A 14,103-nucleotide genomic window follows, 5' to 3' on the forward strand; every position below is an offset into this window, starting at 1 on the left:
GACACTATCTCAAAAAATAAAATTAAAAATATTATCCAGATGTGGTGGTGTACACCTGTGGTCCCAACTACTTGGGGGACTGAGATGGGAGGATTGCTTGAACCCAGGAGGTGGAGATTGCAGTGAGCCAAGATCACACCACTGCCCTCCAGCCTGGGCAATGGAGCAAGACCCAGTCTCAGTAGTGATGATGATATATGACTCTGCATCTAAGAGGAAGGACTGGAATTCTCCTCACGACCATGGCAGCAGGTGCTCTGACTCGTGAAGGCTGCTCTTCCTCACGAGGCGGCTGCCTCCCTGGAGAGGATGGATGCTCCTCCCTGGTAGTTATTTTCTCTGCGACTGAGGGAGAAATGATGAACCCAGGATTGCAATGGGTTTGTCCTGAATCCAGCAAAGGGGAAGTAAAGGGACTCATAAAGCACTCATCCCAGGGCAGGAGAGATGACGGATGCGCTTGTTTTATCAGCATGGGGCTGGGAGGCGTGCAGGGGGTCAGGCGGCCTCTGTGCACAGAGGATACTCCCACTGCTCCTGAGGCTTCACCCACATGGCTCTGTCTGCAGGACTGGTCCTTCCTGCCGCTCAGAACCAAGCCCACTCCACGCAGAGATCACCCGGGAGAACCCGGACTCCCTCCAGTCCTTCTTCCCCGCCGGGTGCAGCTCTTCCTCCTCACTGTAGGCTGGAAACCAGGATGCCTGGCTCCCTAGGTATGGACGAGGTGGGATAGAATGGGGAGGGCGGGTGGCCAGGTCTGAAGGAGACCCCTGGGTGCCTGGAAGCATGCAGGGCACAGCACAGCAGCTCCAGCCATCTGAATTTCCGGGGGACATTGGACAGTGGGAAGTGAGGGATGCCCAGGACTGATGGAGGGGAGGATTCTGGGTTCTTGAGAGAATGTGGGGTCAGAGTGAGAAGCAAGGGGGGGGGTCCCCGGAAGGCTGGGCATGGGGTTCTGGGGCTAGGACAAGCAAAAGGCATGCAGGTGTCTGGGAGGGAGGTGTTACAGTGACACCTTTCCAGCCTGCACTCCTGTCCCTGCCGCTGACCCCAACGCGAGCTGCTGGCCTGAGTCCAACGGGACAGCCCTGCAGGAGTTGGTGATCCTGGGCTGCTCCGCGTGCTGCTCTTCGCCCTCCTCTTGCCGCTCTACCTGGCCACCCTGGCGGGGAACCTTCTGATCCTGGGCTCGGCCCTGGTGGACCTTGCCCTGCACTCACCAATGTACTTCTTCCTGGGGGCAGCGCCCGCGGTGGAGGCAGCCTACACGCTAGTGCTCACGCCACGCATGCTGGCCGGCGTCCTCCTGCCCCTTCCACCTGCGCTGCCCAGATGGGCCTCTTTGTGGCCCTGGGGGGCTCCGAGTGCCTGCTGCTGGCTGCCATGGCCCTCGACCGCTACCTGGCCATCTGCTGCCCGCTCTACTACCCTCAGCTCATGACCGTAGACGTCTGCTGGGGCCTGCTGGCCGCCTGCTGCGCAGGTGGCTGTATCCCGGCCCTGGGCCTCACCACGGCCATCTTCCAGCTGGCCTTCTGCCATGGCGGCCTGGTCAACCACGTCTTCTGTGACCTCCCGGCCATGCTGGTGCTGGCCTGCGGGTCCCGGGCCCCACAGGAGCGCGTCCTCCTGGTGCCCTGCCTGCTGCTGCTGCCCCTGCTCCTCATCCTGCTCTCCTACACCTGGGTGCTGGTGGTCGTCCTGGGCGTTGGGAGGGTCGCAGGCCGCCGCAAGGCCTTCAACACGGTGGCATCCCACCTCACCGTGGCCGTGCTCCACTACGGCTGTGCCACAGCCATGTATGCCAGGCCCCTGAGCAGCCGTTCCCTTGAGGAGGACAAGCTGGTCTCGCTCATCTACGTTGTCACCCTGCTGCTGTACCAGCCACCTACACACTGCGGAACCAGGACATGGAGGAGGCCCTGCAACGCATGGTCGGCCAGAGGACGCCGGGGATGGGTCACCAGGTGGATTTCGTCTGATGCTGGGTGCCAAGCAGTATCTGTCCTGAGATTTCCCCCACTGAGGGGAATCTCACCATTTCGGAGCCATCTAAGCCTCCCCAACGCCTACTGGATGTAAACGTAAGTATGGCACGCAAGGACCGCCAATCCAACACCAGCCTAGCGCTGCTGCGTCTGTTGATGTCTTGTGCTGGATGGTTCTTTGCTGTTGAGGGATGTCCCATGCATTATAAAATGCTCAGCCACACCCTGAATCTTTCTCTATTCACTGGATGCCAGTGGCACCCTCCACCCCACTCCCCTACGTGATGATCAAAAATGTTGTTGGGCTCGGCATACTGGAGCACTTTGGGAGGCCAAGGCAGGAGGATCTCGAGCCCAGGAGGTTGAGACCAGCCTGGGTAATACGGTGAAACCCCACCTCTATAAAAATTGGCCAGGTGTAATGCTGTGTGCCTGTAGTCCCAGCTACATGGGAGGCTGAGGCGGGAGGATCACGAGCCCAGGAGGTGGAGGCTGCAGTGAGCTGTGATTGCAGGACTGTACTCCAGCCTGGGTAACAGAGCAAAGCCCTGTCTCAAAAACAAATACCTCCTGAAGGGACCATTTAGGAGCCAGGAACCTCAGAGGCATGGTCAGTGCAGGTAGCCTCTGCCTACCTAACCTTCTGGCTGGCGAACGTGCATGCCGGTCAAGGCTGATTGGGAAGAATTACGTCTATGCCAGTGAGGCGCACCAAGAAGGAAGCCACCAATGGCTTCAGGAGTCTTGGGAAAGAGGAAGAGTCTCTTCTTCATACCATTTCCATCCTTCTCTGTGGTTTCTTAAGGCTGGTGTCAGGGAACCTGAAACACAAAAGCCGTAGCCCTGGAGCAGGAGAGCCTCCCAGCCTTCTCCCCAGATGCTGCAGGCATGTGGAACATGATCACCCCTAAAGAGATTTAAGACAGCTTTTTTTTTTTTTTTTTTTAAATGGAGTCTCACACCATTGTCCAGGCTGGAGAGCAGTGGTGCGATCTCAGCTCACTGCAACCTCAGCCTCCTGGGTTCAAGCGATTCTCCTGCCTCAGCCTCCTGAGTAGCTGGGATTACAGGCACCCGCCACCATGCCCGGCTAATTTTTTGTATTTTTAGTAGAGACAGGGTTTCACTATGTTGGTCAGGCTGGTCTCGAACTCCTGGCCTCAGGTGATCCATCCGCCTCTACCTTCCAAAGTGCTGGGATCACAGGCGTGAGCCACCGCACCCAGCCGTGAGATCTTTATTATTAAAGGAATTATCTTGGAGCTAGAGGCATTTTCTGCAGTGACTTATCCTCACATGGACCTATGGATCTTTAAGATGTCTAACAGAAGAATACTAAAGTCCACACAAGCCATCCTGGCCTCAGAGTCAGACTCCCTGCTGTCTCCTGATGCCTGTATTACCACTTTGTTGGGTTTTTTGGGGGGACACGGTCTCACTCCATCATGCAGGCTGGAGAATGGGGGTACGATCATGGCTCACTGCAGCCTCAAACTCCTGGGCTCCAGCGATCCTCCCACCTCAGCCTCCCAAGTAGCTGGGACTACAGGTGCATGCCACCACATCCAGCTAGTTTTTAAAACTGTTTTTGTAGATATGGGGGTCTCACTATGTTGCCCAGGCTTGTCTTGAGCTTCTGCCCTCAGGTGATCCTCCTGCCTTGGCCTCCCAATTAGCTGGGATTATAAAAATTAGGCAGGCACAGTGGCTCATGCCTAGTTTCTTTTTTTGTAGAGATGGAGTTTCACTATGTTGCCCAGGCTAGTCTCGAACTCCTGGCCTCAAGTGATTCTTTTGCCTCAGCCTCTCCAAATGCTGAGATTACAGGCATGAGCCACCACACCTGGTGTATCTTCATTTACATTTTAAACCAAAGACACTACCTGCTGCCTCACCTCTGAGGCTCATGTCCGACTCAAGGGAGTCACTCCTCTGTTTAGAAGTTCCCGGCTGTGTGCAGTGGCTCACGCCTGTAATCCCAGCACTTTGGGAAGCCAAGGTGGGCAGATCACCTGGGGTCAGGAGTCTGAGACTCAACCTGGTCAACATGGTGAAACCCCATCTCTACTAAAAATACAAAAATTAGCCAGGCATGGTGGTGAATGCCTGTAATCTCAGCTACTTGGGAGACTAAGGCAGGAGAACTGCTTGATCCCGGGAGGCAGAGGTTGCAGTGAGCCACGATTGTACCACTGCACTCCAGCCTGGGCTACAGAGAAAGACTCTGTCTCAAAAAAAAAAAAAAAAAAGTTCCTGGCCAGGCGCGGTGGCTCATGCCTATAATCCCAGCACTTTGGAAGGCTGACGTGGGCGGATCACCTGAGGTCAGGAGTTTGAGACCAGCCTGACCAACATGGAGAAACCCCATCTCTACTAAAAATACAAAAAAATTAGCCAGGTGTGGTGGTGGGTGCCTGTCATCCCAGCTACTCGGGAGGCTGAGGCAGGAGAATCGTGTGAACCTGGGAGGCAGAGGTTGCAGTGAGCTGAGATCACACCACTGTACTCTAGCCTGGGCAACAAGAGTGAAACTCTGTCTCAAAAAAAAAAAAGTTCCTGAGCTGAACTGCTGAATTTTTTTTTCTTTTTTTTTTTTTTTTTTTTTTTTTTTTTTTTTGAGATGGAGTCTCACTCTGTTGCCCAGGCTGCAGTCCAGTAGCGTGATTTTGGCTCACTGCAAGCTCCGCCTCCCAGGTTCACGCCATTCTCCTGCCTCAGCCTCCCGAGTAGCTGAGACTACAGGCGCCCACCACCACGCCTGGCTAATTTTTAAAATTTATTTTTATTTTTTAGTAGAGACGGGGTTTCACCGTGTTAGCCAGAATGATCTCGATCTCCTGACCTTGTGATCTGCCCGCCTCGGCCTCCCAAAGTGTTGGGATTACAGGTGTGAGCCACCGCGCCCAGCCGAACTGCTAAATTTCTGAGGTGAAGACCACCTGTTCATCTCCATCAGATTTCTAGGGTGAGACCCAGGCCAGGGGTATTTTTAAAGTTCCCCAAGTAATTTCGGTGTGGATCATCAATTAATTAGCAGTGTCCTGAACAAATGTTTGACAAAGAATCCTTGTCCTGATCCAAAGAGGGTTTAAAGGAGTGTCCCCCAGAGCTTCTTAAAGAAACATGGACAAATGAAATAACAGCTCTTCTCCCCGTGGGGTTATACTGAGTATAGCCCATTAGGCAGAATAGAGCCATATTACACGGTCTTGAAAGAAGAATGTAAAAGTCATATAAAAGGTCATACACCAGGCTGGACAGTAGAGTAACCAGATGCATGAAGTAGACAAAGCTGACATTAACCTCTAAGATCGGCCAGGCACAGTGACTCACACTTGTAATCCAAGCACTTTAAGAGGCCGGGGTGGGAGGATCGCTTGAGCCCAGGAGTTCAACACAATCCTGGGCAACATCGTGAGACCCCATCTCTACTAAAAACCTGGAAGATGAGCCAAGTTTCTTTCTTTTTTTTTTTTTTTTTTTTTTTTTTTTAAAGAGACAGGGTCTCGCCCAGGCTGGAGTGCAGTGGTGTGATCATAGCGCACTGCAACCTCGACCTCCTAGACTCAAGCAATCCTCCAGCCTCAGCCTCCCAAAGTGCTGGGACTACAGGTGACAGCTGCCATGCCTGGAGGGTTTAATTACTTCTGATTCCATTACTGGTGCTAGCTGAACTTCCATTTTTGTTTCTCTGAGATGGGGTCACGCTCTGTTGCCCAGGCTGAAGGATCCATAGCTCACTGTAGCCTCAACCTCCTGGGCTCAAGTAAACCTCCCTCCTCAGCCCCCTGATTAGATGAGACTACAGGCGCACGCCACCATATCCGGCTAATTTTTGTATTTTTAGTAGAAATGGGATTTCACCATGTTGGCCAGGCTGGTCTTGAACTCCTAACCTCATATGATCTGCCTGCCTCAGCCTCTCCAAGTGCTGGGATTACAGGCGTGAGCCACCATGCCTGGCCTCTGAATGAGCGTTTAATAGAAAAGATGCTGCCAGCTCCAGATAACCCAGCCCCTTCATTTTCTACAGCAGAAACTTGGTGATCAGCATGAATCAATGCCACACGAAGGTGAGCTGAGAGGGAGACAGCAGTGATTTAAAGTCATCAAGTTGGCCAGGCGCAGGGGCTCATGTCTGTCATCCCAGCACTTCAGGAGGCCGAGGCAGGCAGATCACGAGGTCAGGAGATCAAGACCATCCTGGCCAACACAGTGAAATGGCATCTCTACTAAAAATACAAAACTTAGCCAGGTGTGGTGGTGCGCACCTGTAGTCCCAGCTACTGGGGAGGCAGAGGTTGCAATGAGCCGAGATCGTGCCACTACACTCCAGTCTGGACGACAGAGGGAGACTCCATCTCAAAAATAAATAAAGTCATTAAGTACACTAAAGGACAGGAATAGCTTTCACCAGTTTGTGGGTGTGAAGAAGAGAATGGGGACTAAATTATACGTGTAGCAAATATGTTTTTAAGGCACTTCACAGTGAAAGAAAAAGATGAAAAGAACAACAAATGGCACAAAGTAATAGCTGTTTTAACAAAGGGCAGATGAATGAATCTCTGAACACAGGAGAAAGCCTGTTTTATAACCACAGGGAAAATACGGAAGATTCTACAGGAAGACTTAGCAATCGAGGTCTTAGTGGGGACAGCAAAGCAGAATCAAAGGACAAATGAAAATAGACGGTCAGGCATATGGCTCATGCCTGTAGTTCCACCTACTTGGGAGGCTAAGGCAGGAGGATCGCGCGAGCCCAGGAGTTCCAGACCATCCTGGACAACATAGGGAGACTCCATCTCTACAAAAATGAAAAAAAAAAAAAGCTCAGTGTGATGGCATGTGTCTGAAGTAGCAGCTACTCAGGAGGCTGAAGTAAGAGGATCACTTGAGCCCGGGAGTTGGAGGTTGCAGTGAGCTATGATCACTCCATTGCATTCCAGTCTGGGTAACAAAGCAAGACCCTCTCTCAAAACAAGAAAAAAGAGGGCCAGGAGCGGTGGCTCATGCCTGTAATCCCAGCACCTTGGGAGGCAGAGGTGGGGGAGGGTCATCTGAGGTCAGAGGTTCAAGACCAGCCTGGCCAATATAGTGAAACCCCATCTCTACTAACAACAACAACAACAAAAATTAGCTGAGCATGATGGTGGCACGTGCTTGTAATCCCAGCTACTCAGGAGGCTGAAGCAGGAGAATCGCTTGAACCTGGGAGGCGGAGCTTGCAGTGAGCCGAGATCGTACCACTGTACTCCAGCCTGGGCAACAGCCAGACTGTCTCAAAAAAAGAAAAAAAAATAGAATGCGCCTTTCTCTAAAATCCAAGGACAGGAAAGGAATCGTGTAGTGATGTGTGCAGGTGGCAGGATCACTGAGGCATCTCACGGTTTAGGGCCAAATGTCCACAGCTGCTTGCAAAGATGCCAGGCTTTTATTTTTTTTATTTATTTATTTTTTTTTTTGAGATGAGTCTCGCTCTGTCACCAGGCTGGAGCACAGTGGCGCAATCTTGGCTAACTGCAACCTCTGCTTCCCAGGTTCAAGGGATTCTCCTGCCTCAGCCTCCCGAGTAGCTGGGACTACAGATGCGTGCCACCACACCCGGCTAATTTTTAGCAGAGATGGGGTTTCACTGTGTTAGCCAGGATGGTCTCGATCTCCTAACCTCATGATCCGCCCGCCTTTGCCTCCCAAAGTGCTGGGATTACAGGCGCGAGCCACCGCGCCCAGCCAAGATTCCAGGCTTTTAAGAACAGTTGCCTGAAACAAGAGGACATCCGGCAGGGTGCCATGGCTCACGCCAGTAATCCCAGCACTTTGGGAGGCCAAGGTGGGTGGATCACCTGAGGTCAGGAGTTTGAAACCAGCCTGACCAACATGGTGAAACCCAGTCTCTACTAAAAATACAAAATTAATCAGGAATGGTGGCATGTACCTGTAATCCCTGCTACTCAGGAGGCTGAAGCAGGAGAATGGTTTGAACCTGGAAGGCAGAGGTTGCAGTGAGCTGAGATTGCACCACTGCACTCCAGCCTGGGTGACTAAAACTCCATCTCAAAAAAAAAAAAAACCGAAAACATCCATGCGTTCTGCTTTGTAGACTTCCAGGAGCCTCATCCCGCAGCCCCCTGCAGGCCACCCACTCACCTGGGAAGCTCCACGTCCTTATCTCTTCCTCCTCCATCCATGGCTCCTTCCCCTGCTCCAAACTGGAGATCACAGCTGGTTTGCTGACTTGACACCCTGTTCGGGAGAAACAGTTAAAGGATTTGTGCTGAGCCAGCTGGGCCTTCCAAGCAAGCAGACAGTTCAGCTTGCAAAACAAACGGTGGACGTCTCAGCCAGAGAAGAGCTGTTTCGCTTGGCAGGTAACTTCACAAGGACCCCAAGTGGCATCGAGACTCTTTGACCACTGAAACCCAAGGCCAAGCACTTTTATTTTTGACACAGGGTCTTGCTCTGTTGCCCAGGCTGGAGTGCAATGGCACAATCACAGTTCACTGCAGCCTCAACCTCCTGCACTCAAGTGATCCTCCCGTCTCAGCCTCCCAAATAGCTGGGACTACAGGCATGCATCACCACTCTCAACTAATTTAATTTTTTTGTAGAGATGGGGTTTTGCTCTGTTGCCCAGGCTAGTCTTGAACTCGGGCCTCAAGTGATCCTTCCATTTGAGACTCACAAGTATCTGGGACTGCAGGCACATGCCACCATGCCTGGCTCATTTTTTAATTTGTATAGATCGGGTCTTGCACCTGTGGCTCAAGCAATCCTCCCACCTCGGCCTCCTGAAATGCTGGGATCACAGGCATGAGCCACCATGCCCAGCCTAGCACTTTTAGTGTGTGAGCAGTTCCCCAGTTTTACACAACTAAGAAAAAGAGTTCATGTAACCCGAGGACCACGGGGAAGTCCTCCTCACCCAGAGAGAGCAGGTGGCTGTAGTTCTCCAGCATCACATCCGGTACAGGGTCCTCCACTCCAGGTCCAGCTGCTGCCACTCTTTCCAGGTGAAGCCCACAGCCACGTCCCCGAATGACAGTGACCCCTGGGACAGCACATGGCTGATGAATGTGGAGTGGCTGGCACTGGGTACCATGGCAAAGGCGTAGAGGAGATTGCTCTTACCACCTTCTGAGGTCAGCTCTCCCCATGTTAGGTTAGGTAGGAAGCTGAGCACGCCCCTAACTTTGTACTACACTTTGTGGAAGAGAAAACAAAAAAATCATTAGAAAAAATATCTCGGCCAGGTGCAGTGGCTCACGCCTGTCATCCCAGTACTTTGTGGGGCTGAGACGGGCAGATTGCTTGAGGTTAGGAGTTTGAGACCAGCCTGGCCAACATGGTGAAACCCCGTCTCTACAAAAAACAGATTAGCTGGACGTGCTGGTGGGTGCCTGTAATCCCAGCTACTAGGGAAGCTCAGGCAGGAGAATCGCTTCAACCCAGGAGGCGTAGGTTGCAGTGAGCTGAGATCCTGCCCTTGCACTCCAGGCTGTACAACAGAGTAAGACTCCATCTCAAAAAAAAAAAAAAAAAATCTCACTACTGGATCTCTTCATTCCTACTGGATCTCTTCATTCCTTCAACAATCAAGCACCTTTCAAGGACCTGGCACGCTGCCGGTGTTCTACCAGGTGCTTGGGGTCAAGGGCTAAACACAAAATCATTCCTGTTCTACAGGTGCTTAGAAGTGTTGCTGCAGATGAACACATGAAGAGAGCTGTACCGTAAGACTACGCTGTAGGCGGTGGTAGACATGTGGTTACATACAGAATGGACACGAGGAAGACAGCAGCCAGATCCAACGTACTGTCAAGTGAAGCTTCCTAGGAGGTCACGGGCGAGCAGAATCACGAAAGATAAACAGAGTGATCTGAGGTCTGAAGGATATTCCTAGCAAGAGGCCTGGCATGGGCAAAGGAGGCACGGAAAAGTCTGGTAGGAGCCACAAAGAGAATGAAAATGCAGGGTGTAAGGTGTGTGCGGGAGAGGGAGAGAGCGTGCGTAGAAGTGCCTGTTTTTTTTTCCCCCTGTAGGAAATGGGGACTTGCATCTCACGGTATTTAAGGAGGGGAACTACAGATGATCTGATGTGGAAAAAAGGTGGGAGGCGCCAGACAAGAGGATAGCAGGAGCTAAATTAGCGCACGATTCTAATCCTCAATATAAGCTATGCTCAAAATTAAAACAGCAAGAGAAATGCAGAGAAGGGATTCCACAGATGCAGAACAGGGCTTGGGTCCTTCACCCCTCCCATCCCCTCTCCATGAATTAAAGACCCCCATTTAAACATTTTTAATTTATACCTTTTAGAAGAAAATATAAGAGGTGTGTGTGTGTATGTGTGTGTGTGTGTGTATATATAAAATACAAGGATATTATCTATTATATCTATATATTGTATATAGAGAGATATATATATACACACATATAGAGTTTTTGTTTTTGTTTTTGTTTTTTTTTTTTTTTGGAGAGTGTTTCACTCTTGTCACCCAAGCTGGAGTGCCGTGGCGCAATCTTGGCTCGCCGCAACCTCTGCCTCCCGGGTTCAAGCGATTCTCCTGCCTCAGCCTCCTGAGTAGCTGGGATTACAGGCATGCACCACTACGCCTGGCTAATTTTGTATTTTTAGTAGAGAAGAGGTTTCTCCACGTTGGTCAGGCTGGTCTTGAACTCCTGACCTCAGGTAATCTGCCCGCCTCAGCCTCCCAAAGTGCTGGGATTACAGGTGTGAGCCGCGGCCCCTGGCCTTAGATCTTTTTGGGACAGGGTCTGTCTCTGTCCAGGCTGGAGTGCAGTGGTGTGATCATGGCTTGCTGAGCCTCTAACTCCTGGGTTTAAGTGATCCTCTCGCCTCAGCCTCCCGAGTAGCTGGGATTACAGGCATATGCCACCACACCCAGCTAATTTTATTTAAATTTTTTGTAGAGGTGGGGTCTCACTATGTTGTTTAATGAAAGTTTAAATAATTTGAGGCCGGGCAGGTTGGCTCACGTCTGTAATTCCAGCACTTTGGGAAGCCGAGGCAGGTGGCTCACTTGAGGGCAAGAGTTCAAGACCAGCCTGGCCCACATGGTAAAACCCCATCTCTACTAAAAATACAAAAGAATTAGCTGGGCATGGTGCTGGGCACCTGTAATCCCAGCTACTCAGGAGACAGAAGAAACACTTGAACCCGGGAAGTGGAGCTTGCAGTGAGCCGAGATGGCGCCACCGCACTCCAGCCTGGACCACAGAGCAAGAGTCTGCCTCAAAAAAACAAAAGTGAGGGTTGGGGTGCTTTCGTCACTGCGGCGGAGATCAAGGGGGGATGCTGGGTAGAGAGGGCTGCAGTGGGCGCCCCGGACACAGGCTGCTGGGGTGGTGAGGGATGCTCACAGGCAAATGGGTGACCCAAAGTGTCCCCAAAAGTGGGACAAGTACGTGCAGAGGAGGGTCAGGAAGCAGGGCACAGCCCGGGGGCAGCAGCAGGGACCGGGAGCTATGTGGGAGGGGGAGAGGCAATCCATAAAGAAGCCCAGATCTCCAATCACCCTGAGGAGCCTGGGTTCTCTTCCACACTCCGATCTCTAGAAAACTTATGACCAAGGGCTAAAGGCTGCTGAAGCCAGTGACTGGATTTTTTTGTTTTTGTTTGTTTTTTCTTTGAGACGGAGTCTTGCTCTGTCGCCCAGGCTAGAGTGCAGTGGCTGGATCTCAGCTCACTGCAAGCTCCGCCTCCCGGGTTCAAGCGATTCTCCTGCCTCAGCCTCCCGAGTAGGTGGGACTACAGGTGCCCGTCACCTCGCCCGGCTAGTTTTTTGTGTTTTTTAGTAGAGATGGGGTTTCACCGTGTTAGCCAGGATGGTCTTGATCTCCTGACCTCGTGATCCACCCATCTCGGCCTCCCAAAGTGCTGGGATTACAGGCTTGAGCCACTGCACCCGGCCTTTTTTTTTTTTTTTTTTGAGATGGGGTCTCACTGTGTTGCCCAGGCTGGAATGCAGTGGTGCAGTATTGGCTCACTGCAACCTCCGCCTCCTAGGTTCAAGTGATTCTCCTGCCTCAGCCGCCCAAGTAGCTGGGATTACAGGCACACACCCAGCTAATTTATGCATTTTTAGTAGAGACAGGGTTTTGCCATGAGGCCAGGCTGGTCTCGAACTCCTGACCTCAGGTGGTCTGCCTACCTCAGCCTCCCAAAGTGCTGGGATTACAGGCGTGAGCTATCATGTCAGACGTCTATGTAGTATATGTACATATACATACATACATATAAATATATAATGTAGTTCACATATGTCTAGTATATATATACACAATGTCTACATAGTTAATACATATGTCTTTGCAATTTCTATGTAATTTATTCATATATGATTTCTATATAAATATATAATGCTAAGTAAATATATAATTTCTGTAGATATGCCTCTCATGGGTTTATTCATGAAATAACATATGAAAAGCACAGAGACCACAAAAGTGCTGGACAGACAGCGTTGAAACGGGTCATTGTCATCTTTAGTGCACAGATTGCCCTAACAGGGAGTCATTCCCAGTGGCACTTGGCTTCGTCCAAAACAGTGGCTTCCGTCTGGGCGCAGTGGCTCCCACCTGTAATCCCAGCACTTTGGGAGGCCGAGGCGGGCAGATCACAAGGTCAGGAGATCGAGACCAGCCTGGCTAACATGGTGAAATCCTGTCTCTACTAAAAATGCAAAAAAATTAGCTGGGAGTGGTGGTGGGCACCTGTAGTCCCACCTACTCAGGAGGCTGAAGTAGGAGCATGGCATGAACCCAGGAGGCGGAGGTTGCAGTGAGCTGAGATTGTGCCACTGCACTCCAGCCTGAGTGACAGAGTGAGACTCCACCTAAAAAAAAAAAGTGTTTCCAAGGAAGACAGCAAGTGAAACGTCCAGCTTCACAGACAGGGCAGGTGTGGCTCGCCACCTTGTTCTAGCCTCTTCTACTGCTCTGAGACATTTCTGGTGTGAAACACCCAGACATCCCTGGCTTCACAAAGCACAAAGAAACCCAGGCTCTGTGAGCATTTTCCTTCCTGGAGTGGACAGTGGTAAAGTTCACGAGGCCTCATCTTCCTCTGGGACCAACCCCTTCCTGCCCTGTGCACAGCTGCCCGGACAGAGGGCCTGATACACCTGAGCCAGGCTGGACCAATGGAATCCTCCCCAGAGAGCTTTCAAACTGGATCAGTGAAAGGAGGTTCAGTCCCTCACCGCGGCAGAACTTGCAGCTGTCAGGAGACGAGCTGTGGCTACGCTATTTCTGGCCACATAGACAAAGTCAGCCTGAGGAGAAAGTCGCAGAAGCAGAGAACAGGGAACAAGAAAGATTCCTGGCGATACCTGGGTTGCCAGATGCCTCTGGAGCCCGACTGCACACCTGCTCTTCCCAAGGCTTGCATGCTGCCTTATAGATTTTTTTTTTTTTTTTTTTTTTTTTTGAGACAGGCTCTCTGTCTGTTGCCCAGGCTGGAGTCCAAAGGCATGATCACAGCTCATTGCAGCCTCAACCTCCTAAGGTCAAGTGATCCTCCCACCTTAGCCTCCTGTGCAACTGTGAATACAAGCATGTGCCACCATGCCTGGCTAATTTTTGTTTTTGTAGAGATGGGGTCTTGCCACATTACCCAGGCTGGTCTTGAACTCCTGGCCTCAAGCAATCCTCCTGCCTCAGCTTCCCAAAGTTCTAGAATTACTTTTTGTTTTTTTTAATCCTAACCTACTTCTAGTTGGATTTCTGGCTCTTAAAACTTCAAGGATTAGAACTTGAATTAGAACTTCTGACCAGTGCACTCCACACTCACACATTCCTAGAACCCGGGGTGAAGAGCGGAAGAAGGAGAAAGCTTCCAGACTGATGGAAAACACTGATGTCACTCACATGCAAAGAGAGCTAGCAGCCAAGGGGGCGGATCAACTGAGGTCAGGAGTTCGAGACCAGCCTGGCTAATATGATGAAACTCCATCTCTAAAAATACAAAAACTAGCTGGGCATGTTGGTCCCTGCCTATATTCCCAGCTACTCAGGAGGCTGAGGCAGGAGAATCACTTGAACCCGGGAAGTGAAGGTTGCAAGTGAGCCAAGATCGTGCCACTGCACT

At 51.2% G+C, this 14,103-nt stretch overlaps 1 protein-coding gene across 1 annotated transcript in view; it reads right to left on the reverse strand.

The window, feature by feature from the left end:
- Positions 1-448: 448 nt before the first annotated feature.
- LOC135970077 (uncharacterized) overlaps positions 449-14,103 on the reverse strand; it is a 66,172-nt gene continuing 52,517 nt past the window's right edge. The window contains exons 6-10 of the mRNA XM_074036516.1: positions 9,123-9,189; positions 8,917-9,042; positions 8,142-8,237; positions 6,722-6,798; positions 449-2,815 (exon numbers count right to left, since the gene is read on the reverse strand). Coding sequence (XP_073892617.1) covers positions 2,807-2,815; positions 6,722-6,798; positions 8,142-8,237; positions 8,917-9,042; positions 9,123-9,189 — 375 coding nt within the window. The 3' untranslated portion in view covers positions 449-2,806. The remainder of the gene's footprint in view (positions 2,816-6,721; positions 6,799-8,141; positions 8,238-8,916; positions 9,043-9,122; positions 9,190-14,103) is intronic.

The sequence above is a fragment of the Macaca fascicularis genome, chromosome 3 (genome assembly GCF_037993035.2).
Source record: "Macaca fascicularis isolate 582-1 chromosome 3, T2T-MFA8v1.1".
Lineage (NCBI taxonomy): Eukaryota > Metazoa > Chordata > Mammalia > Primates > Cercopithecidae > Macaca > Macaca fascicularis.